Here is a 26,021-nt window from a genome sequence, read left to right as displayed (position 1 = left end):
TGGGCCCCACCTCCTGTGTTTCTGATTCCATCCCGGTAGCTCTGAGGGGACTCTGCACCTTATACAGTTCTGAGTGACTCTCTTTAAAATGAAGGGATGGGATTTCTCTAGAATCTTTCCATTTCTGATCTTCTAGGAACTTAGGCTTTTTCGAAAGTCCTCTGGTTCACCTTCTCTGCTGTTGACTTTACCATCTTCGTCCAGTTCAGCCTCTTCCAGCTTCTCACCACTTGATTCCATTCCATTTTCCTCCTATTCACCTCCCTTTCCTTTTTATGGATTTTATGGGAGTGAATGAAGGGATTTTAAGAACATATCATGTGTACAGCCTGTTAAGGACCACTTTGTGGAATGTCACCTCCCTTTGGCTAGCTCTGGTGTGAAATCAGTAGAGAGCGAACCTTCTCTCCCACTTTTTGAGTCTACCGATGGTTCTCGTAGGGCTATGGTTCATACAACTCACAAAGATGCTCACATACCACCCCTTCTTCCTTTCATGGTGTTGGCACTGCTGATTACTATGCCTTACGCTTTTCCGTCTCTTAAACTGAGAGGAGTCCCTGGCTTTTTTCTCATTTGTAGGTTTAGAGAATGAAAAGATTTTGCTTTTCCTTATACCAAAGGCTTGTTGGTGATTGGGTTGGGTACACAACTCAAGACTATTGAGCTGGGGGGTCAGTACACTCTCCTGGCTCTTTTGGCTACACATTTTTCCATTTTCTCTCTCAGAACAACTGCAGGGTACTATTCTCTGTGTAGGTGTAGTTACTGGTGTTATAAACAGGCCTTTCCTTCCTAATGATCTTCTCCCATCTGTCTCTAACCCTTCACAAGAGGATCTTCTAGGCAGTTCTTTTATAGAAACTCAGACTTCACATTAGGTTAGAATCTAGGCAAGAAGAAGACGCATGTGGAAAGAGGCAGACATATGTTGTATGTACTACCTTGAGGGAAACACCTTCTCGATTCTGATTTTATTATACTAATCATAATTATAGTCCCATAACTGCTCAAGACATTTAGACATGTTCTCGGTCTCTTCAATGAACTGAGTACTGCTTTCTGTGGTTTTCACATTCTTTTTTTGAAAACATGTGACTTCAGTATGACCATAAATTAAAAGGAAAGATAATGGTTCTGGGAGGGAGACTGGAGGCTGGGTGGGGATGGGGTACTTCCTTATTTGGGCTCCTTGCAGCCTCGCTCCCGGCCCCTCACTCAAAGTTTCCGGGCTATCATGTGAAGGCAATGGGCATTTCATCCATACATTTCATTTTCAGCATGGATGTACCAAGCTCAAAGGGAAAGGCAACAATAATATCCCCCCAAAAAAAAAAAAAGTAAGAGGATGGATCAGAACACTTGGAAAGAGGAATGTTCCTATAAAACAGGGACACTTGGCAGTACAGCCAGTGAAAAATGATACCAATTACATAAAGCAAAATGCCACCCATCAAGCAGAACATTTTAATTCTCTTTATTCCAGGCTATTTATGACTTTTTGTTTAAGACTCAATGCGTGTCTGTAAAAATAAAAAATGGATTCGACCCTGTCTATTAGGTAGAAGGGGGCTTGTTCTAGGGAAAAAAAAAAAAGGAAAAAAGGTAAGAAAACATTAGCAACATGACACTGTTGGAGAGTTCCAGTGGCCGACACAGAGACATTTCAAGTGTAACTTTGCCCCTTCTGTTTTCCCTTTTTGAGTTGGTGATATAAGGAAGAGAGGGTGACTGATTTTATTGAGACGTTTGACATTATATGTTAATCAACTTTAGTTTAAGAAGTTTCCATTTAGATTGATCCCCCTACTATCCTGCTTTAAAACAAAACAAAACACAAAGCATTAAAACTTTTCCAGGGCAGCTTTTCCTTTCAATTCTGCCGGAGGTGGTCGAGAGCTCACAGCTGGTTTCCTGAAAGAGTGCCACAAGATGGCGACAACGTCACGGTGGAGAACGGCCATTCCCTGCTGCTTGATACCAACACAAGCATCCTCAGCTTACTGCACATTAAAGGTCTGTGGAGTGTGGAGACTGGTGGTGGCATTACTGTGTATAATTCTACCACTTTGGGGGAGCAGAATGGAGGGGAACATTTTGGATAAGTTCCAGCTCTTGATTGACAACTTATACTGGGAACAAATCGAAATTTTACCATAAAAGGAAGAAGTGGTCAGAGGGTTAAAAATGAAGGCCCTTTCTTTTGCCTATTGTAAGCACAGAGCTTAATTATTTTACTTTTCCAAATACAAGAAGGTTAAGAGTGTTATCAAAGAATACGCTTCTTTATTCTAGCACTTTGTAGTTGTGCTTGTCCAGGGTAGCCCCCACAATGTAGCAAAATGCTCTGAAACTGGTTAAGGCTGTTGCCTTTGAAATTCCCTGCCAAGAAAGCAATGTCTTCCTGCTTTTACCCTGTTGTGGTTTTGACTTCCTGGTCCCATGGAAAGTCATATAAATAGGCTTCCTTATTGCAAAGCTGGCCACATAGCTCTAGGGTCTGGGAAGTTGGACGAGACTGAGAATTCAAATTTCAACTCCTCCACCACATCCCCAAATGACTAAGTCACTTATTTCACCTCTTTGAGCATTTGTTTCCTTATCTGCTAAATGAGAATAAAAATCATTGCCTACTTCAGTGGCTGATAATAAGGAATGGTTATCAAAGTGACTGTCTTCATTGGCAAATGAAAATAGCTTTGGAAATGTGATTAGTTATGGGTAGCTATAAAACTCTGCACTGAAACAGTACTCTTTACTAAAAATATATTTAACACTTACAGGGGCATTTGCTCTTGTTAAAGTAAGAGCATGACTACATAAGGGAAAAGCAAATATTTTGAAGGGGATAAACCAATGTAATATTGATACCTGTCTCATATAGACAGAATCAGGTTTTTCTGATTAGGTGTTTTACATTTTGTATTTTAAGAAGTTAGAAAGTACCCTCCCCACCCCCACCCCCAACCCAGTAGCAAGGAAGAAGTTTTCAGGCAAATCAGTTAATTAGTACCCTTTAGGAAAAATGGTCTGTCAGTTTGGGATGTTGACCTCTTTGTGGGTTGTGTGTATGTGTGTGTGCACGCACGTGTGACTAGTGGCTTTGGGGGATGCTGACTTATCAATGGACATCAACTACCTAAAGATCAACAATGACACAGGAAGACTACAGACTTAAAATCTCAGCTTAAAGATGCTCTTTGTAGACCTTTAACCAGGGGTCAAATGCTGCTTGGGGATGGGATGACCTTTAGGCTCTCAGGGTCTTTGCCTTTTATTGATATCATTTGGGAGAACATCCCAGCTCAAAGTCTTGCCCAACTGAGTCTCTGGATGTCCCATTAGTTCCAGGTCAGTATTCAATCAAGAAAAGGTGTTGATAGAGCGAGAGCCTGAAGATGGGAAAGAGGCATTAGAAAGGGACAAAGGCTAAGAGAAAAACAAGGACATGTGGAATATACACTTGGTTTCTCACTCTTGGAGATTTTAAGATCTAAATAATGAAAATACTTGTCACCTTTCAAAAGTAGCTTTTATTAATATTCCTAGTCCAGGCAATATATTTCAGTCTCAAATTATTTGAAGTAAGAGAGCCAGGTTTGGAAGAGCAAACCCTTATCCTGCGGAGAGGGAGAAGGAGTTATCTAAAGGATCCCATCTTTCTCTTGGAGAGTAGAGACATTGGTAGGAATGTAAGGGTAAGTAGTAGACACCAGTTTCTGTACATGTAGGTACAGGAGGTGTTCGCAGGAAACAGGGTTGCTTGGAATGAAATTGAGTGTTTTGTCATATGTGTATGGGTCATAACTTCTAGAAAGAATGAGAACGGGGAAGAGGCACAGGTCATATTTGATTCAGCCAGTGACTTATTGATACTTAGTAAGTGGCCTAGGAACTTGTATGAGATATGAGAAAAAGTGAAGAATAATACTTAATGTCAGTAATATGCATATCACTAAAGAAATTAATTAGAGAGCAAATATTAAAAAAGTAAAATTTCTAGGGCACCTGGGTAGCTCAGTGGGTTAAGCCTCTGCCTTCAGCTCAGGTCATGAGCTCAGATGGGTCCTGGGGTTGAACCCCTCATCGGGCTCTGCTCAGTGGAGAGCCTGCTTGCCCCTCTCTCTCTGCCTGCCTCTCTGCCTACTTGTGATCTCTGTCTGTCAAATAAATAAATAAAATCTTTGGGAAAAAAAGAAAAGCAAAATTTCTGATTCGAAAAAATTGTGTTGCAAGCAGTGAGGCAGAATAAGGTCCAGAGGACTCAGGGTATGGAAGGTTGAGATTAGAACTGGGTGGTGGAGAGAAGGTGAAGAGCCTATTATTTATGAATGAGACAAGTTTTGACCATCCATATACAGAGAGAATCTAAATTTGAGGAACTTCCCCTCAATGTTGCTTATTGGAACTGTACGTATCCAGTGGTTCAGGCCAAAAACCCTGGAATCATCCTGGACTTCTTTCTTTTTCTCACATCGCATGACCAATCCATTACTGAATTTTGTCTGGACCTTTGACATGTGTCCATATATCAATATCTCCATTGGTCCCAACCTAGTCCTAACCAACATAATTTTTGGCTGGGACCATTTCAAATGGCCTTGTAGTTGGTTCCCAGTTTCTGATTCTTTGTTTTCCTTAGAAGAAGACCCCCAATTTTTATTTAGGACAGCAGTGTATCCAGCTAAAATGCTATATTTCCTGGCCTTCTTTGTGGTTAGACATAGCCTTGTGGCTAAGAGCTGGTCAATGAGATATAAGGGGAGGTAGGGTACAGGACATCTGGGAAGTGTCCTGAAGTAGAGTGGACCCAATAGGAGGCATGCTCTATTTGTCCTTTCTTCTTTCTCTTCTTTACTTCTTTGAATGTAAATGTGATTGTTCCATTTTTAGCTGACATCTTGGACAATGAGGTGGTTCATTAAGAATGGGGAAGCAGAAAAATGGGAGAAACCCAGGACCCTGATGACGCTGGAGTTACCTTAATAACATGGCAACTTGGCCAGCCCATCTCTGAAGATATTTCACATGTTTAAGTCATGGTATTTGACTTTTATGCCATATACTAAACAAAACAAAACAAAACAACCCATAAACAAACCAAAAACCAAAAACCAAAACACAACCCAATAGTTTATTGTCCACATCCTTCCTCTAACGCCCCCCAGTGGCTTCCCATCTCATCAGGAGTAAAATCTGACCTTAACCATTATCAAACATCTGATCTCTTCATTGACCTTTCTTATTTGCTCTGCTCCAGCTCTTCGATAAATATACCATGCGTACACACGTACCTCAGGCTTTGCCCATAATATCCTTTTCCTGGGATATTCTTCCTCCAGATATTCATGTGGCTCACTTTTTTTGTTTGCTCTTTGAGAAAATGTCCACTTATCAGAGAGGCCTTGCTGGTCATCTTTTCTGAAATTGCAATCACTTCTTATCTACTTTGCTTTACTTTTCTTTATAACATTTATCACCACAGAACATATTATGAATTTCCTTGTTTGTTTACAGTCTGCTTCCTCTGCTAGAATAAGCTCAAAAAGGCAAACGACCTCAGCAATTTATTTGCTACTATTTCTTCAATGTCTAGGACATCGAATTTACATGTTGATGGTTGAATAAAACCATGTGTTTCTGGTTGATGGACAAGTAAAATGTTGCAAAGTTCAGATCCTGGGTGAAATTTAAGAAGTGTAATTTTTATTTTTATCTTTTTAAGATTTTATTTATTTATTTGACAGACAGAGATCACAAGCAAGGAGAGAGGCAGGCACAGAGAGAGAGAAACAGGCTCCCCGCTGAGCAGAGAGCTCGATTCAGAGCTTGATCCCAGGATCCTGAGATCATGACCTGAGCTGAAGGCAGAGGCTTTAAACCACCGAGCCACCCAGGCATCCAGAAGTGTAATTTTTAACCTCTTGCTTTGTTCATTATTACTTTTCCTGACAAATTAACTTTTACTGTCCTTCGTTCTCACATATGTATGCAGTATAGGTACACAGGTAAACACACATGTATATATGCACATATGTATACTTATAAATGTGTGTATATTTTTACATATATGTATACAAACACATATCATATATAAATGTATGAGTTGTGAGAAATATAAAATCTATTATTAAGTTACTTTTCCATTTCTAAAAGGCATTTGAAACTGGTAAAGGACTCCAACTCTCAAAAATCTGGTTCCTAGCATAGCTCTAAACCTTTAATGTCTTCTGTTGTCTATAATATGTGTGAAAGTTCTTAAGAGATAATAACAAGTTTTTCAAATATGAGATTGAATCATCATCATCAGCAGCAGTAATTCAATCTCTGAATCTGTTACTGTCTCTCTCTTTCATACCCTTTCATGGTATCAGAAAAGTAGCTGAGTGGAATTTTCTTTGTTTTTTTCTGATACCGTCTGGGGCCACGATTAAGGACAAACAGTTTCAAGCCCAAAAATAATTTCTTCAAAAGATTTGAACAAATGAAATCAGAAGTGTGATAGTGGGAGCACTTTCTCAGCCATCCTCACAGTATTCCAAAGGTGACGTTCCACATGAAATATGGTACAGACTTTGAAAGGATTTGTGCTACGTAACAGTGAAACTAGATCCCTTGACAACTATATTTAGAAGTACTTTATGAAAATATTGCATCCTCTATATTATTTTTCCATTCATGGAAGCCAGCCTCCCAATATGTAGAAGTGAAGGCCCCTACATCGGGAAAACCAGTACTTCTATGTATGGCCCTCAAGAGTCTTGAGTTCTCGGTGCTTTGCTTGTATTTCTATCTGTAATAGAACTGACATTCTTTTCTTACTAGTACAATTTATATAGTAGAAAGGAGGGTTATAAATTTCTCTGAGGCAAAATTTTTGCCATTTTTTTAATGAGGCTATATGTACCAATTTCTGAACTTTATTAAAAAATGGCATCTTAATTTCATGACCATAAGAGCTTCAGCTATATTTATTAGTATTTTTACCTTAATTAGCAAGATATTCAGAACTTCCATTTACTTACCATCTCTACTTCTTCCTTCCATTTCTCTCTCTCTTTTTTTTTAGATCATTTTTTTGGGGGTACTGTTAAACACAAAAGAGAATTAACCCAATCAATTAATACTAATGAGCTGGGATGGAAATAAGCATATTGCTTTGATTTAATTAATTATATTTTTCGTTCTTTTATGTTAAGATGCCCAGCGGCCATAGGCATTGCTGAATTAAAATTTATTTTTTTCTCCCAAGTAATTATGATGAGCCATAATAACAAAGGAGGGACGTTACCCTCTTGTCAGAGCTTATACATCCTGGGTAAGGAACTTGAGTTTGCGGTCTGTAGTTGGAGAAACATTTATGTTTTCTGAATGAAGCAATGAATTTCTCTCTGTTCTGGTGGCCAAGCAGTTTGACATAAAGTGGCCTAGCAATATTGATTAAGAAAGGGCCAGTTATGGGGCACCTGGGTGGCTCAGTCAGTTAAGCATCTGCCTTCAGCTCAGGTCATGATCTCAGGATCCTGGGATCGAGCCCCCACATTGGGCTCCCTGCTCAGCGAGGAGCCTGCTTCTCCTTCTCCCTCTGCTCTCCCCCATGTTTTGCTCTCTCACTCTTGCTCTCTCTCTCAAATTATTAAAAAAAAAAAAAAAAGGGCCAACTGGGGGAGGATGAACCCTAGAAACCCCTCTTCCATGGCATTGGGCTCTGAAAAGGAAGGCATTTCAGTTTATTACTTACAATGCCTTCCCTTTCCAGTGCTTGAGGACAGACTTTTTTCTAGTGTCTGTGGCTGCTGAATAGAGCGTGGGGCTCTTTTAATGTGATTTTCTACTTCTTGGTCTGCTGTTGTATACCAAGGCAGTTCAGTGCTTGGCAGGCTTTTGAGCCAGAGAGGATGGAGTCTGAATCTGGGCTCTTCTTCTTACTAGCCCTGTGACCTTGGACAGCTGGCCCAGCTTCCATAAACCTCACATTTCACCTCATGAGGGTCACGCCTGTTCTAATGGCAGCAACAGTGACAGTGATGGCTAACCTTTATTGTTTGCTGTTGTGGGGCAAGTCTGCAATGTGTTGCCCAAATCAGATGGATGTGTTGAGTATTCTTAGGTGAGGGAATGTTCGTAAAGCTCTTAGCACAGGGCCTGGTCCAGAGTAAACATCCAGTTAATGATAGGTTTTGTTTTGTTTCCGGACTGATGGGGATAACAGAAGAGATGGCTGAAATATCAGGCCTAAGTTGCAATTTTATTTACAGATAGTGGCTGCCTCTATGTACAAAGCAAACTGGATTACTGAAAGAATTAGCTTAGTAATAAGGACCTTGGATTGCTTTTTGCCTCTGTTATCTTTGGAATACATATTGAAGTGCTTTTCTTTCTATGGCAAGAGAGGGAAAGATACAGAGATGGCAGCAGCAGAGTCTATCCGTTTGGTTGTCTCCATTTTCCTTGTTATTTTGACTTCACGGAAGCCATGTTTTCCTGGTGCCATTTGGCATAGGGTCTTATTTTCTCCAATTTTTTTTTTTTTTTTATGGTCTCCAGTTTTGAAGATACTCAGATCTTTCTTGTCCATTATCTTTGGGGTGTCTAGGGCATGCAAATGAATATTCTTAGCTCATTGAGATGAACCACCTTTTCTTGAACCACTCTCGAGTTCATTGTAGAGTTTCTTCATCCTTGGCAAGGATTTGAGGAGTTCAGAGTGAGGTGTTCAGGGCTGTCCCCAACACAGCCTTTTTAACCCCAGTGATATTCCAGTTGGTTCCTACTAGTTAGTAGGGAGTCGGACTCATTTGCAGAGGTGTATGCTTTAGATAATTCTTTGCGGTCCCGTGATCTGGGAATGCCACGAAGCACAACTTCCCTGGGACATGACTTGTGGTTTTTCTGGGCATCAGATCTGTGGGAGTCATTGGGCAGATTACCCTCTGCCTATAATTTCCACTTCACAGATGTCAGCATGGATTTAAAAGAAATCTACATCTGCGGGCAGGCTGGAGTTGTGCTAAAAATGAAATACTCTGCATTATTACTACTTTCTCAACTATATAGTATTTTGGTCAGCGTGAGGGAGTTTGGGGGGTAGGTCCCATTTGTTACAAATTGGTCAGTTTAAAGTAATTTATCTGGAAGTTGGCTGGAAAAGGAAATCCACTGAGTTATCTCCTCTTCCAGCTGAGCCATAGCGACCCTTCAGGGCAGGAGGGGAGATCAGGAGGTGTAGACTCTGCAGCAAGGTGGGCTTATTATATTGTGGTCAGGAAACTGGGGGCCTGAGTTGAAATTCAAGGCAGTCCCAGATTCTCCTTTAGCTTTCAGTAAGCCACCGGACCTCAAATCAAGATGGAAAATACAAATGACGGTGTCTCTCTCCCCTTTGTAGGAAGGAAGTGCAGTGAAGGGCTTAAATGTACTTTCTTCCTCATAATTTCAAGCATGCTGCTCCAGAATGTGCTGGGCTTTGCAGTAGGCAGAAGAGGAAGCCTGATGAAGAAGTCAGCATCAGAGAGAAATAACTGGACTTTTTTTGAAATCCACCCTTAACTTCCTTGACCCCGTGTGTCTCTATGTGGTGGTCTTTTCCTGGGGATTACATATTTAATATGGGGCTGTGTTTTTAATTCCTTCTACCTTTGGAGAAGGTGCGGCATAAGGCTCTAAGCTCAAGAAAGCAGGAACCAGGTCCGTGTTTGCTCACGTTTGTATTACGGGACCATTATATCTTCAGGCACATGGTAGGTATTCAAGTAATTGTTGAAAGAGCTAACGAATGAATGAATTTCTGACCTAAAGAAGCAGATTAATGGATTTTTGTGGATTTTTCTATCATCAGAGTCCTTCCTGGTATTCTTAAATGTTAGTGGATTAGCCCAGACAGTGACCAATTTCATTTACTATTTGTGTATCAGGAGATCAGAGACAAAGGCTTTTTACTGTGGGGGACACTTGGCTTTGAAACCCCTTATTTTTCCCAATCAGACAATGACTTACATTATTTACCTCCAGAGAACAGTCCCAGACACACTTGATTAGCCTTAAATGAAAGATAAGCCATTGCTATGAGAAAGGACATGCTTTCCATAGATGGGCAGACAGACAGATAGATAGATATTAAACAATTTACAGTTTTGTGTTTTGACAACTTGAATGTCGTAACATGAAAAATGCTACTGAAAGGGACCAGTCCTTTCCTAGCACAGAAGCTATAATATTTTCAGTAATGAAAAATAAATATTTTAAACTTCCTTACTTAAAACCCTTTACTGGCTTTCCGTTAGCTTTTGAGATCAAGCCTAAACTACTTAGTATGGCTTATGGGGTCCTTCAGGGTTTTTTGGTCTCTCCTTACCTCTTTACCTCATTTGTTGATTAATGATTTCCACATCCTATTTATCCAGATGGAAAACAGAACTAGAACTCTGGGATGTTTATGTATCTGGGATTCTTATGCATATAAAAACATATCAGAGACCAAGCCCTTTGTCACTTGTATTTCTCATGTACTGTAATATTCCTGCAGGTCAGGAAAAGGTAGGAGGTGTTCTCACTTTTTAAATAAACAAATCCAATGAGGAAACAACTGTGACCTTTTCCTCGTGAAGTTAGTATGCTACAGCCAATTTATGTTTACAATATTCAGAGAACAATTATATTTGGAACGTTTCTAATTGCTTAGAGAAATGTATCAAATTGGAGGGCTATTCAAAAATGTGATTGGGTCGGTGCTAATCTGAACTTTGGTAGGAGGGAGAAGATTATTTGAATGAATGAGTAACTTGGTAGTGAGGGAGATTTTTACCTGCCTGGAACAGACTTTGAAGAAAAGGTAGGTTTTTTTTTTTTTTTTTTTTAATTGGTTTGTTTTGTGTGTTTTTTTCTTTTTCTTTTTTTTTTTTTTTCCTGGTCTTTTCTGTTTCTCTTTGTAAATAGCTTTTGTTCTGAAGTCTTAAGTGACTTTTTAGAAACTCATGGACCAGCCAGGGGCCTGAATACTTAAATGCCAGAACCTGTGTTGGTAAAAAGATGGGATGATTTTTTTGGAGATGGAAAGGAACCAAGCAGGGTGCCTGGATGGCTCAGTCGTTAAGTGCCTGCCTTCGGCTCAGGTCAGGATCCTAGGGTCCTGGGATGGAGTCCCACATCAGGCTCCCTGCTCAGTGGGGAGCCTACTTCTCCCTCTGCCTGCCACTCCCCCTGCTTATTCTCTCTGTCAAATAAATAAATAAAATCTTAAAAAAACAAAGGAACCAAGATTTAGTTAAGTAACAATTCATAATAGTAGCTATAATGACAAAGGCATTTTGGTATCTGTGTTTCAGTTCCTTTAAATATTTTTTATATAGTTTTCCACAAATAGGTTTAAATGTTATAATTAATATAGAGCTCATCAATTTATAAAATTAATGAGTTTCATGTGTCATAGAAAAAGTGAACGCTGACTCACAATCTTTATCACCTTTCTCCATTGGCTGTACAGTTGGCCAATGCACTAAAACTAAGGTATTTTTATTCACCTGGAGTGATTTAAACTTCACCTTGACCTTGTGGCAGTAGAGGCTGTATTTTTCACATTTTTTTTTTTTTTCTTTCAACTCCTGGCTGAAAGGCTGGGAAGTAACGGCACATATTGGTTGGATGGCGAAGTGAGTTACTCTGCAATCCCATCTTGTATTTCTCCACCTATTTTGGAAAAGAGCAGACAGCACAAGGCTATGGACACCTAGATCAGTTGCTCCATTGACCTGGAGTAGCAGTTCTCAAAGTGGGGTCTTGCTCAGCAGCATCACCTGGGACCTTGCGAGAAATGCAAATCTTGGGGCCCCACAGCAGACCTGCTTTGGGGTGGAGGCCCACCAGTCTGTGTTTTAAGACCTCCAGGGGACTGAGATGCATGCTCAAGTTTGAGAACTGTGAGCCTAAAACAATAGAGGGAGCCACATAGAATTGTCGGGACCAGAAGCCAATTAACCTAGACCTGCTACTTTTTTCCCAAAGGCTATGTGACCCTTTGCAAAGAGCAATGGAAACTTGGCTGGGCACATTGCATGGGCCAGTCCGGAGCACAGCGGGTTTATTTGTTGTTGTTTGTTTTGTTTTGTTAGATGTAGTTCTCTGTCCTGCCAGGAAAATCAGAGCTGCTGAAAATGATTTTCCCCAACTGCTATTGTTTGTGGCTCTGACTTGGTGATTTTATTTCAGATCTATTTTTCCCCGTCTACGTTGTCCATTTGATAGGGGTACCAGGCTAATTAAGGAATTAGTAAGCAGCATCCATTTCGGGGAGGTGGGTGATTCTTTTCCCGCAGCCCGAGAACCTTTCTTGCCCACACTTTCTAGTTCATATTTTCTTTTTTTAATCAGGCAGAGACATTACAATTAAAATACCGTTAAAGTGATTCTGGCAAGTATTGCAATAAGCATGTTTTTTAATTAAAGGAAGAACAGGGGGATGCATAAGCAGCATCAGCTAAGGGGGGAAATTTCATTCAATATCTATTTTAATTGAAAAGGGAAAAAAATCGGGAAAAGCAGCAGCAGCAGCCAATGCCGGTGTGTATGGCTCGCTCCCAGGTTGCTAGGTTTAGGTGTTCTGTGCTTGATTAATTAGTAGCCAGCCAGAGAGTCCATTCCCTTTGCCCCCAATCCTTAAAGCCTGATTTATGCCTCACATCTCCCATGAATATGTGAGGGCTCAGGCATCTATTTCCTGAGCTGCTAGTGGATAGGATTATGGAGCGTGCACTGAGCTCTTGGGGGCTCTCGTTTGCCAGCCAAATTGATTTTCCGCCTTTCTGGCCGGGGACAAGCCCACCTCGAAGGCTTCCAGGCTCTGCTCCAGTGGATCAGGCACAAGCCTAATCCGGATCTTGCCAACAAAGGAAGCTGTGTGCATCCCCAACCATGCAGGCTTCGGGCTGTGGCTGCCTTCCCCCATTACTACCTTTCCCCCTCTTCCTCACCTTCTCCTGCCACCCACATCCACAACAATGTGGTGCAGGAGGGTGCGGCAATGTGCCCAGATCCCTCGGCCAGCCCTTGTCACCTTGGCAGAGGGGGTATCTGTCCATCCTGAATGGATAGTCCTCTCTAATTCTCCAGGGACAGAAAATTCCGCAAGCTTCCCTATCTATTTGATTGCATAACAACTGGAAAGGTAACCAGAAACAGGCTGCAAAACATTTTAAGGATTTATTTGTGGTTGATACAAAAACCTGAGCGGGGGGTTAATCATCATGGATAAGTAAACTGGATAATTTACATATACAAATTTAGGCAGTTCAGGCTTTGAGCAGTGAGTGATCTAGTTTGGGTTATGGATTGATCTAGTTAGTTGAGGTCCTCAGCTGCCTATCTGGATCTTACCTCTGCTCACCTCTGGCTTTCCCTCTGCTTAATCCTGGAGTCACTCTCCCTGGGTTCATTTTATCACCTGCCGCAGATTCACCTAAACAAGTGGATTCTTGCTCTGCACACCTTCTCCTCCGAGCCTCCTAAAAATGACATAATGACATCTTCATCCACCACCTTCACACTTCTTAAAGTTCTTCCTAGAGCTTATGTCTCTACGACCTTGCAAATGTTCTCATTCACCCAATTCTTTGAATGACACCCAAGAATCCTGCTATTTTTCTCATGTTATTCTAGTTTTTAAGGAATAATATTTGACAGTTTGTTTCTCTTCTCTCTCTTCTGTACGCCCTCTCCATGGAGGCCTTATTCACGTCTATAACTTCAACTCTTCCTTATTCAACCCGTATCTAGTGACCTTTTGCCATGTCCCCCATATGTCAGGCACTATTCTAGGCACAGGGGCTATGGGTGTGATTGAAATGGACCAAAATTCTCACTCTCATAGTATTTATTTCTATAAAGAAATAGTCAAGTGAGCAGGTTATAGTTTTTGTGAGATTTGCGGAGCAGCAGGGGGAACAATACAGCAGGGAAGGTGGAGAGGGAGCCTGGTGGTGGCTGGGGGGTATTTGCACGTGGTGAGGCAAAGGCTGTGAGGCAGGGGAAGCAGCAAGATGAGTGCAGCAGGAGGACTCTGAGCCCTAGGGAGAGAAGAGTGTGATTGGGTCAGAGAGGGCCAACCCTGTAGGGTTTAATAGGCTTTGACTCCGAGTGTGGTGGGAGCCATTGGACACTCTGAGCAGAGAGGTGGCCTAAGAAGGTTTAACAGAAAAGGAAAGAAAAAGAATTGCACTGGGTGCTGTTGTGGGAGTAAACCCTGGGGTGGAGGTGGGGATAGCATCAGGGACCTGAGTTGAAAGGCTGTTACAGTCATCCAAGGATGAGATGAGAGTGACTTAAGTTTCCCACTCCCAGTGGGAGATGTGGAAGTGGTGAGAAGTGGTTGGATTGTGGAGATCGTCTGAAGGAAGAAGGCACAAAATTTCCTGGAAGATTGGCTGTGAGTGCAATGTTGACCTGAGGATTTTTAGGCTGAGCACCTGGAAGAATGGAGTTGCCATTTGTGACCTCTGCAGGAACTGTGGGATGACCTGTGGGGCAAGGCGAGGATTGGATGTTCTGGGAGTGCCAAGTTGAGGAGCCTGTGAGACACCTACATAGAGATGTTGGGTGGTCCTTGGGTGTATGAGTCTGAGTGACAGAGGTAGAAGAGGGCTTTGGAGATAGAAATTTGGGAGTCACCAGCAATTTGCTTGGGATGGTGTTTAAAACGGGAGGACAAGGTGAGACAACCAATGCACAGTTCATAGAATGACAGGCAAAAGGGTGGAGATGTGCCAGTTATTGGGGCAATCCGGAGGAATCAGGTAGAGGAGGCTGGGAGGGAAGGCTTGAGGGGCAAGTGGAAAGGACGAAAACCAGCACCATCAAGGGAGGGGAAGGAGTTTCAAGAAAGAAGGAATGACCAAGTATGTCAGAGAGTACTGGCCACTCAGGACAGGTGAGAACAGAGCATCAGACCTTGGATTCAGCGGTGTGGTTGCCATCGTGATCTTGCCAGGACCAGGTCTGATAGACTTGTCAGCGCAAAGGTCCAGCTGGGCCTTTCCCTCAAGGAAAGGGAGGGAAGGAACTGAAGATGGAAGGTAGAGTGGCTCTTTCGGAGACTTACTGGGTAGTAAAATATTTAGATTCTAAATTTTTACTGTGAGGGGGAAAATAGCTGGAACAGTGGGGCTTTTTTTTTCCCCCCCAAACACATACAACAAATCATTTTGCGGTTATTACAGAGGATGGCTAATTGTAGGGTTAGCCGAAAGCAGGTTTTGATGTACTTTGCAAACATTAGCTAGCTGCTAAAAGTCTCTTTAACTTCCCTTTAAAAGAAATAAAAGGGATGTTTAATGGAAAGAAGTGATTACATGTAAAAAAAAGTTGTGTTCATTTATTTATTTTAGAGGGGAAGTAACAATCATGATGGTTGATTGATTTTTATAAAATTACCCAAGGTCACTTGTGGGACAGACTCGGCTTTCATGAACAAGCCATTGAAGGGTCATGGTCACAGGCCACCTTCAGCCCTGCACTTCATTTCAGCGTTCAGAAATGCGGTCAAGCTTTATAAAGTGAAGGAATAAAGTCCTCCCTCTATCCTCCCATCCAAAGCCACCACGCTCCACAGCAGCCCACTGGCTATTTGTTTTAAGCTAATAAAGTGTGAGGATACAACACTTGGGGGCTCGGCACAGGGCTAGCTTGAGCGTAAACCTTACATTCCTTTCCACTAAGAAGCTTTCATTTTGGTTATCGCTTTTAATTATTTCAATTAAAAAGAGTTGAATTCCTCATCAAACTCTCTTCTTAATTTACCTAGATTTCCTTATCCTTGCTGCTGATAAGGAAGGAGGGGAGGCTTTTTAGCTGGGAATAATGGTTATCACAATAATTAATTAATCCTGTTTTTAGTACTCTTGCCAACACAAGTCATTCATTTTCTTTGGGCTGAGATTTCTCCCTTCATTAGCGTCATTATTAGTTCCCATCAGTAAATGACGTTTTAAAATTTCTGCCAATTTGTTTTAGTGTGTTTAATAGTTTGCTGGATACGACAAGGAACAGAGCCCAGGTTTATAAATTCACCCACTAACTCTTGTAATCTGCCTCAAATCCTGTTTGGAATGAGGCGAGGTATAGCTGCCTTAACAAAGTGAAAATAAATCATATATAAATAAGCCACCGGCAAACTTAACTTAGGCTAGCATGTGTTTTTCCTTAAAGGTAACCATGATCATTCTAATTAATAAAAAAGCAACCTGGGAGGGTTTGCCCAAGTGGATAGGGTGTGAGCTCTTTTGGCAGGTGGTCCTGAGCTCCAGTGCTTGCTCAGCTTATTCTAGGCTGAGACAGACCTCCTCTCCCAGCCTGCTCTCTGGTCTGCAAAATATGGAGAATGATATCAACCTCATAGGCTGGTTTTGATGGTCATTTCTGACAACATGTCTAAAGATTTTGACATAAGGTGGGTGCTCAGTAAGTGTTAGCAGCTTTGTTTTCCCTGTAGTAGTATTTGGATTTCTGACTGCGTATGGGATGCTTTTCTCAAGTGAAATTCAAAGTCCACTGCAGCATGGGTGTGTCAGGAAAACACAAGCTTCATGTTTCTATCAGTATTGGCATGTCTGAGCACATTCTGGAAGATGTCGATGTCCAGTGTTCTAGAGCTGGAAGGAGTCTCAGTGAATGCATGGTTCTGTTTTGCGTGTACATGATGAGAAAACAGACCATCCCCAGCATGGAGTGGGACAGATTTGGAAATGGGTTATCAGAGGGCCACCAATTTTATGGGACTTACTGAGAGTCCTTCAGAGGCCAAAAGTCTGCCCTCTGCTTCTAACGCTTTGTCATCAAGGTCAGTTCGGATTTCCTGCCTGTTTGTAACGGAGGGTGCATGCTTTGCAAGTCCATGGTCCTCCAGTTGAAGAGAATTAGTTGGGACCTTAATGACACGTGGCTGGGAGTGAAAAGTTTTAGGAAACAGGTCACATTTCTTCCATTTCATTCACAGCAGGATTAAGGATTATTATTGCATTTCTAATGATTACTCTTGTCATTGGAACATCAGTGGAAGGGAAAATTAAAGTCAAGATCGCCAGTAGGTCCTTTGGAAGTCTGGAAGCCATGGGCTGCTACTCCAGCACCAAGCCTATAGATCACAGGAGAGTTCTTGCCTCTCCTATAGTTTCCGTGAGCGTGTGATTGCTGTGTCATGTTTCAGAAGGAAAGGTGGGCCTGCCGATGGTGAGATGTTGGAAGGAGGTGGTCCAGTAGTGTTTGCGTAATGGAGTAACTCTGTAAATGAGTAGTAATGTCAACAGTGTGGGGGGGGCGTGCAGATGATGAGGGTGACAGCAGCCACCGCCAACACTGCATGAAGTGTCTAACAGGTGTCAGACCCGTGACCTGGGATCTACAAGTATCACTTCAAGAAATCTCATCATAGCCCTTTGAGGGAAGAACTATTACCATGTACATTTTACTGAGGGAGAAACTGGATACCATGTAGGGTACACTGTTCTAAACTGTGGCTGCAAGGAGAGAACAATTTCAGTAGTTGAATCCACGTCAACATCCCGGGCCTGTTGCTGATGGTGTGCAGCTTGGGTTTAGGAGGCAAGACTAGGAGGCTCCATGAAGGCAGCTGAGGAGAGTCAAAGAGCAGTGCTGGAGCTGAAGGTCAAGGACGAGGTGGCCTCCACACATGACTATGGGGTCAAATGTGTATGGGTCGCTATGTTTGCACTAAGATGGAGATAAACAAAAATAGCCTTTTTCTTAGGTCCCCCTCATTCCTCCAGCAGATGTTTGAGACTTTCCAGTTGTGATTTCTGGAGAACAACAATTTGACTTGAAACTTGGCACACTGGATGGAGGACTAAATTTAGCAATTGGAGAGTCTTGACCTTCACTGTCGCTCACTCACTGAGACCCTCCTTACGACAGAAGGATCTGCTTTTTGAGCCATTTCTTTTCTGACATGTTGCCTCTTCACATCCTTTGCCTACATTTGGCTCATTGAGACATGTATGGATTTATAGATTACATGCAATAACAACATCCTCTCTGAGAAAATGAGAGGGTGTGTGTATGTATTTGTGTGTCCATAAAGGAAATTCAGATACTTAAAACAGGTTCTCTTCTAAAATGACATAATCATTTGCTTGTTTATTCCACAACTACATAGAGTGCAAACCACCTATATCAGTCACTGTTCTAGACCCTGGCAACACAAAGGTGAACAAAATGGAGAGGGGCCCTCACGAAGCATGCCTTCTAGTGGCAGGTGGGCAGATAATAAGCATGTAAATAAATAATATGCCTCATGGTAAGTGCTAAGAAAAACGTCTTTGGGTAAGGGGCTAGAGCATGTTATTTTATATAGACCAGAGAGGGAGATCCTCAGTGAGAAGTCAAGATTTGATTGGAAACAATAAGGAGGGAGTCACAGGGATGCTGGACAGAAGAACACTGCAGGTAAGGGAGCAACTGAGGCCTGTTGGAGAGTTGACAAGGGGACCAGTGTGTGCAGGGCATGTGAGGGAAGGCATGAGGCTTACAAGATAATGTTGCAGTGGACTTGGAGGTGGGTGGTGAATCATGAAGGGCATTTTTGGGCCCAGCATCAGGACATTGACTATTCTGACTGGGATGAGACGTTGTCATAGGGTGTAGAAAAGAGGACCCCTGACTTTTCCAGTATGAAGTCACAAGTCTAACCACTTTGTTATAGGCTAGAAGAGTCCTATCCAGTACTTTTGCAAACCACATGTGGAGGGAGGTAGATTTAGGAATTCATGCAGGTGAATGTGGTTGTTTACATGGGCTGCTTTAATCATGTTGGCATTACAGAGAAAATTCTGCATGGAATGCAACTGTTCTAAATCCTTTGAAAGAGAAGTATTATAAAGGTGAAAGTATGTTTTAATATCTTAAGTATTTATTCTCACAATATAATTTTATTATAAAATAATATTCCTATGTTACAGAAAATTTGGATATTAGAGAAAACATTTGTGGCAGTTAAGATTATTTGATTACAAATAACAGAAGCCGACTTTCTTTTTTAGATTTTTTTATTTTTATTTTTAACCTTATTTATTTATTTATTTGGCAGAGAGAGAGAGGGAGAGGCAGGCTCCCTGCTGAGCAGAGAGCCCGATGTGGAGCTTGATCCCAGGACCCTGGGACCATGACCTGAGCCGAAGGCAGAGGCTTTAACCCACTGAGCCACCCAGGCATCCCAGAAACCAACTTTCTTTTACAAAAGGAAATTTATTGAGATTATGTTGGGTCACTTACATAATTGAAGGAAAAGTCTGGAAAATCAGGTCTAGAAGTGATAATGAAACAGAAGCTCTTCTCAGGCTCATTTAGATGCCACTAAACATTTTCAGTGTTCTGTTCCCTCCTGTTCCAAATTTCCATATAAAGCCTGGGTATTAGCCTGGCTTGGCTATGGTAGGATGGGATATGATGATTGAAAGTCCCACTCAACTGTATTCAGTGGCACAGAGCAATTTCTTAAGGAACTTTGGGTTTCTTATCAAAAGTAAAGCAAAATGGACATTGGCCAGCTAAAGTGCTGTGGATGCCATGCTGGTAGTCCTAATTACATTTCCTTTTACCATTACCATCAGTCTTATAATTTTGGCATATTTTCTTCTATTCCTATTTCTCATTCACATGTTTCTTAGTGTTTCTAAACTTAATTTTATGTGCTGCTTTTGTCTGCTGTCAATGGCTAAAATGGTGACCCTCTCAACCCTTATTTAACCAGTCTTAAATTACTGGGCATTTAGAATATTGCCATTAAATAGAACATAAATAAGAATGCAATGAATAGTGATAGCTAACCTAAACTGGCTTAGTAGAGTGCTTCTACCCTTGGGGGTCCAATCCATGTTCTACTGAGCTTCTAGAAGAGAGGGGGAGACAAAATAAGTGTAAATTGCTGCAAAAGTATATAAATGTAGAGGATTTCCTCAGACATTGGAACTGTCAAAAGGAGGTGAACCTTATTCTTCTAAGGACTGACAATCTTCTCTTTGGTCATTAGGAGGCAAGCTGATTTTCATGGATCCAGGACCCATTGAGCTTAGGGCACACTCCATCCTCATTTCCGATGGTGGAGAGCTCTGGATTGGATCCGAGGATAAGCCCTTCCAAGGCAAAGCTGAGATCAAACTCTACGGGAGTTCCCACTCTACTCCTTTCTTTCCATATGGTGTCAAGTTCCTGGCGGTGAGGAATGGAACTCTTTCCCTGCATGGTGAGTGACACAGTTCACCAGAAGAGATGAGGTAGAATGGTATCTAGATAATGTGACAGTGATAGGCAAATGGTAAAACCCCTTAAGAATCTTTGGCTGTTCGTTGCTGAGACAACCAAGTTAATTACAGCATGGGCACTATTTCCTTAAATAAGAAATATTAGTTGTTATGGTTCCTGTGGCAGACAGAGTATATTTGGTTCCCAATTATGTACTCCCCTTCCTGTAAGAGGATTATATGCCTCCACCAAGTGCAAGGTGACTTTCAGTGCCTCCCATGGGGTGGGCCATACTTCTCTGTCCCACTGGGAGATGGGACTTAGCCATGGACTTGCTTGTGTCAAGAAATGTGAGCGGTAATGATGACTGCATGGCCAAGTAGAAGTCTTAGGAGCTGTTACACTGCTTTGGCCATTTGTCCCATTCCTTCTGCTGGAGAATAGCCTGTCCCATGTAGGGGGACAGCTATATTCTTCAGCTTGGGTACCTGAATGAGGACAGTCGGGGTGGAGCTGCAGCCCACCTGCTGCAATCTTGAAAGTGAATGGGGAGTGATCTTTGTCTACTGAAACCACTGGGATCGGTGTTTATAACAGCAGTATAGCATAGTGCAAACTGACTGATGGGCCATTTACATTGGCAGCATCACAAATCAAATAGATATGACTTTATTTTGTTGTGTCATGGCTGTCTTCCCTTCCTGGGAGCAGGATTTGGTTAAAGTTCTACTTAGAATCCTGTCACTGGGGGGTTGGGTTCTTATGGATTTCTGGGAAAGAAAAGAAAAGAAAGGAAAGAAAAGAAAAGAAAAGAAAAGAAAACAGGAATTAGGCTACATGTGTTTCTGTTGCCATTTTATCATCTTTTGATCACTTAGTCCCACTTTACAAAAATGGACATTTTTATTTTCCTGGAGATTCAGGATATTACTAAGTGTACCAGGAGAATCCTCAGTATCAACTGGAAAATGTGTAAGTATAAAATGATGAGCTTCGAATGTCTTTCAGTGGATACTTATATACTTTCAGTTACATAGCATGAGCCAAAGGGAAGTCAAAATGTCAGCTCCAGATGGTGGCCCAGTCTCCAAAAATCTTGATATCATCGACATTGGCATTTCTATATTGGCATGACAACATAAATTGGTCATAGAGCTATGCTGAGGGGTCTACCAGTTTGCTCTGTTAAGGCTCTGTGTATTACACAGTAGTTCTCCCTTATCTGTGGGGGGCACGTTCTAAAACCCCCAGTGGATGCTGGAACTGTGGATAGTACCAACTACACATATACACACTCTGTTTTCTCCTATAACTACACACCTATGATAAAGTTTGATTTGTGAATTACACACCATAAAAGATTAACAACAATAATAATAAAATAAAACAACTGTAATGATACAGGGTAGTAGAAGTTATGTGAATGTGGTCTCTTGAAAGATCTTCTCATTCTGTACTCACCCTTCTTGTGATCACGAGATGATAACATGCCTCCACAATGGGATGAAGTAGGCACTGTGACGTAGTGTTAGGTTATTAGTGACCTTCTGACCAGGTCAGAGGGGGATCATCTGTTTTCAGACTAGAGTTGCCCATGGGTAACTAAAGTCACAGAAAGCAAAACCACGGATAAGGGGGAGGGGGGTTAGTTAGTTTGTGGGCCTCAATCATAGTTCACTAAAATGCAGTCTTTTGCCTCTTTTGGCTTCCTATGAGAGGAAATGAAATCTTTTCATCAGGCATTTATAAAGTGTTGACTTTGGCCAGCCAGACTGCTACATATGGGGGATATATTTTGTAAGGCTTAAAAAAAACCCCGTAACTATCTGGACAGAAATACAAAATGCCTACAGTATTGATTCTTATGTTCTGCTTTACGGAGGACTCTTTCCCCCTCTCTTTATCAGCAAGAACTTACACTGATGCTGTTGTTCAGCATCCATGAGGGTTTCTATCTATTGCGCATCAACTGTCATCTTCAGTTGTTTGCTGCGGTCCAGCAGCCACTTCGGCTTCTAACCCAATGTGCTGCTCTTTACCACTGAAGAAACCCAGCTGGAGAACAACAAGAGGGAACAGGTCAATTTTTGCTATTGACCTAATAGCAGTGGTCCTCTGGATTGACGGTCACTGTCCTATACAAGGCAAATGTTCAGCTCTTGCTAGAAATGGACGTACTCATGAAAAAGGGTGAAGACACCTAATTATTCTACCCCGCTTCTTTCATTCCAACTCTACTCATGTTCACATTCTATCTGGAAGGGTCATCAAAACAGCTCATAAATAAACCTTTATGTGCCTGCCTTTTCAAAGGATCCTGTGCTCCTAAGCGTTTGTGTTAAAACAATTGTCAAGTTAAGAAAACCTTAGTGCCATTGCTCATAATCAATCAGTGCAGGCCAGCCAAAGCAAAGGAGATGTTTCAGATGTGGTTGGAAAATTGTGAAAGTTACAAATCAGTGTTACAGCTTCAGCCCTGGGATGTTGCTGATATTGGATACTGGATATTGGGTATTGGGTGTTACTGGATATCCTCTCCCTCCCTCCCTTCCTTCTCTTTCTCCTGCTCCCTCCACCTCCTCCTCATCTCGTTTCCTGCATTCCCAGGATTAGGTTGTCCTCACCAATGGGTTTACCCATTTCCCCAAAGTGCTACCAACATGGGAGTAGCTAGGATCTCTGGGCAGCCACAGAGCTTGCACAGTGAACAATTGCAAAAGCAAGCTATTCTTCTCTCTGAAATGATGCTGCCACATCTCATTCATTTGAAGGAAACACTGTATGGGAAAGAGCACAGTCACTGAGCGAGGGTTCTGAACCTTCCCCCAGTGTCTGTCAGAGAATTCCCCTCCTCCCTGCCAGCCTGAGGCTCACGAGTCCCTTCTCCCTGTCTCCTACACCTCTGAGGTCTGAGATTCCCCTCTGGCAGTGCTCTATAGCATGGCTAAAATCATTACGTAATTTCACTGGCCTTTTCCCAGGGCCAGGCGTGGGTCTGGTGACACTGGGGCTTTAGGGAAAAACTCATTTTCTTTTGCTGTCAAGTATGCAAAACAGTGAGCCACTTGATTCACTGCTTTGCACCCAGAGTCCCTAATGACCCAGCATTCACTCGGCTTCCTGGCATGATGGAGTGAGACTCACCGCCTAGTGCACAGAAAACTCTAGGAGATTTTTTTTAATATACAGGTTTCTAGGCCTCACCCCCACAGTCTGACTCAGTGGGCCTTATGAATAGGCCTAGAAACGTGCATTTCAGTGGGTGATCTGATTCATGTGGCTCACTGACTACTCGGAGAAATGCTGTTTTTAGTGGTTAACAGTTTTGGAATCAGAACTCTGCTCAGGTCTGGCACAGATCACCTATGACCTTGGGAAAATGAAGCTCCACAGAACTGGAAAACATGGTCCTCACCTTGTAGATTTACTGCTTGAGAACCACTCCAAAGTATTTGGCACACATTGACACTCAAGCAGAGTTAGTTACGGCCATTTTATTATATTTTAACACCCTCCCCATCCCCACTCAGCCCCAGAGCACTGAGGACCCAGGGCCAATTATCTCATGTTTTCTTTTAGCAGGGAGAGCAAGAGGGACTTCTATCTCAAAATTTGGCATGAGGCCAGCCCTGCCTAGAGATTTTTCTCCTTATTAATTTCCTTGTCTACCTCTTCTGATCAGAGCAAGAGAGAGGTTTTAGCAACATTCCCAGGCATCTTCTATTCTGTTCCCACCACCCAAGGAACACCTTTTGATTTTAATCTCTGGTGGGGCCGCTGCTTCCCAGCAGTGGAAAACCACCGTTCCTGGGTGTGGTTACAAGAGAGTCTTCTGGAAACTGTCTGCATGGGCCCCAGGATAGGCAGAAGCAGAGCACTGCCCAGCCATGAGGCCTTTTGGATGCATTTTATCCCTCTCATCCAGGAGGGACAGGACTGACTGACGGGTACTGATTTAGCTCCAGCTTGGGTCACAGAGAATCACACAAGTCGTCTGCATGTGGGGACAATGGCTTTCCCACCCTCTCTTCCCCTGTCTCCTTCTTCATTGCCACCCCCTGGAATGCTTCTGCTCCAGCTAATTTCTCTCATGGATTCATATCGCTAAGCAAACAGACTTTGCTATTCAGCTGTCATGAGGAATGATGGAGCTGAAAGCACATTTCATGTTTTTCTTTTAATGTAGGAATACTCTCACACACATGCAAGGCCATCTTTCTCTTTCTTGGGGTTTGGGAGTGGATTGGGGCAGGGCTATTCTGTTCAGAATCTCTGATGGGGTTCAGATTGCCTAAGAGGTCCTGTCAGCTGCTCACTGGGATTCTAAATGCGACTCTGGGGTCTCAGGATGCCTCCAGAGTGGCCATCTGGGATCTGGCAGGTCGTGGTCAATAAGGAAATTTCACTAGTGCCTTTTTCTTTCCCCACTCTGTCTGCCAATCCAGGTTCACTACCCCAAACCGAGTGCCAATCACTTGTCACTTTTTAAGGGGGTTGCTGTCAGCCTGGGCAACTTGAATTTTTGACAATGTAATTACGGCCCTTGCTTCCACAGTGGGAGTCTGAACAGGATGGTGGGGGTTTTATTGATTGTTCAGCAGGGAAATTTATCAATGTCTCTCACTTCATTTCCAGTTCCTCCCTGAGAAATTTGGCTGGCAGTTTCTTAGGAGAAAAAAACAGTCTTATGGCCTTGAATGGACTTCTGTCTTTGTCCTTCTCAAGAAATTACAAGATACTGGCTTTAAGTATACATGGAAGTTTCTGAGCAAAGCTGGTACGTGGGAGTGTGGTTGAGGAAAACACTAGTGTGATTGTTATGAATATAAGAATTTGGTAGGAACAAATAAGGAAAAAAATGAGTCTAAACAGGCGAGTTTAGATATGGTTTGTTTTCCTTCTAAAAGTACTGAGTATCTTTATTTAAATTCCATGCTTTTTATAAGTATGGTGTCACGGGCACTGTTTGAGTTGCTAAAGGGCATCGGGCTGTCTTGAAGCACGGTTCCGGGTGCACAGAGTACACCCACGCTATGGGAGCGTGTTTCTGGCTTTCACCCTCTGCTCCACAAAATCCAGATGTTTCCTGGAGGAACTTCAGGGGTTCCTAAGACAATGAAGTGTTTGGGGGCCAAGCAATAAAGGTTTAAATTGCTCAAGTAATCCATTGCCTATCTATTTGCATGATATTTCCTTGGAAGAAAGAGTTCCATTGCCCAAAGAGTGATTAAAAGCAACTCTACTAGCTCATCCTTTTAACTGTGGTGTGTAGATCCTTTTGAGGAGTTCAGGGCGCCTCCCATCTGATCCCTTCTTTTCCTAGGATGGATAGAGCTTGGGGACTTTTCCTACCGTGTGCTCTTTGTTGTGGGATGTAACTTTCCAGAGCCTGTTTTGTCTTAGAACTGTTCCTCCAACAATAGGTTGTCAGATCTCTGCTCTTTTGTCGCTTGACCAGCCACGTCCAGTTCGGTCTCCTTTACATCCATCACATTCTGGCCCCCACCTCTTACCTAGTTCTTCTAGACTGTGAGTCTCTCCATTTTTGTCTCTCATTCCTTTGGGCTGGACTATAAACCATTGCAGGGCATGGCATTTCTGTGTGTAGCTTTACTCCTCTTGAAATGCTTGGTTTTCAGGGGCAGACACCCAGGGCAAACAAACTTAGAACACAGGATTTATGAGTTTTTGGTCAAGCTCAAGGTGGACAGGAAGACCATGGGCCTTGAGGATGACTGCCTCCAGGCCCCATCCTGTCATAGTCTCTCATGTCTGCATCT

The 26,021-nt window shown here is 42.3% G+C and overlaps 1 protein-coding gene across 6 annotated transcripts in view; it reads left to right on the top strand.

Moving 5' to 3' along the window:
- PKHD1 (PKHD1 ciliary IPT domain containing fibrocystin/polyductin) overlaps positions 1-26,021 on the top strand; it is a 456,881-nt gene that overhangs the window by 139,199 nt on the left and 291,661 nt on the right. For all 6 annotated transcript variants that reach the window (XR_004285058.1, XM_032340236.1, XM_032340237.1 and 3 more), the window contains 2 exons: positions 1,860-2,016; positions 20,030-20,242. Coding sequence is in view for 5 of the 6 variants with exons in the window: in XM_032340236.1 (XP_032196127.1) it covers positions 1,860-2,016; positions 20,030-20,242 (370 nt within the window). In the remaining variant the exon portion in view is untranslated. The remainder of the gene's footprint in view (positions 1-1,859; positions 2,017-20,029; positions 20,243-26,021) is intronic.

Source organism: Mustela erminea, chromosome 4 (genome assembly GCF_009829155.1).
Source record: "Mustela erminea isolate mMusErm1 chromosome 4, mMusErm1.Pri, whole genome shotgun sequence".
Lineage (NCBI taxonomy): Eukaryota > Metazoa > Chordata > Mammalia > Carnivora > Mustelidae > Mustela > Mustela erminea.
Note: the sequence above shows the minus strand (reverse complement) of the source record. Positions and strands in the feature narration are given on the sequence as shown.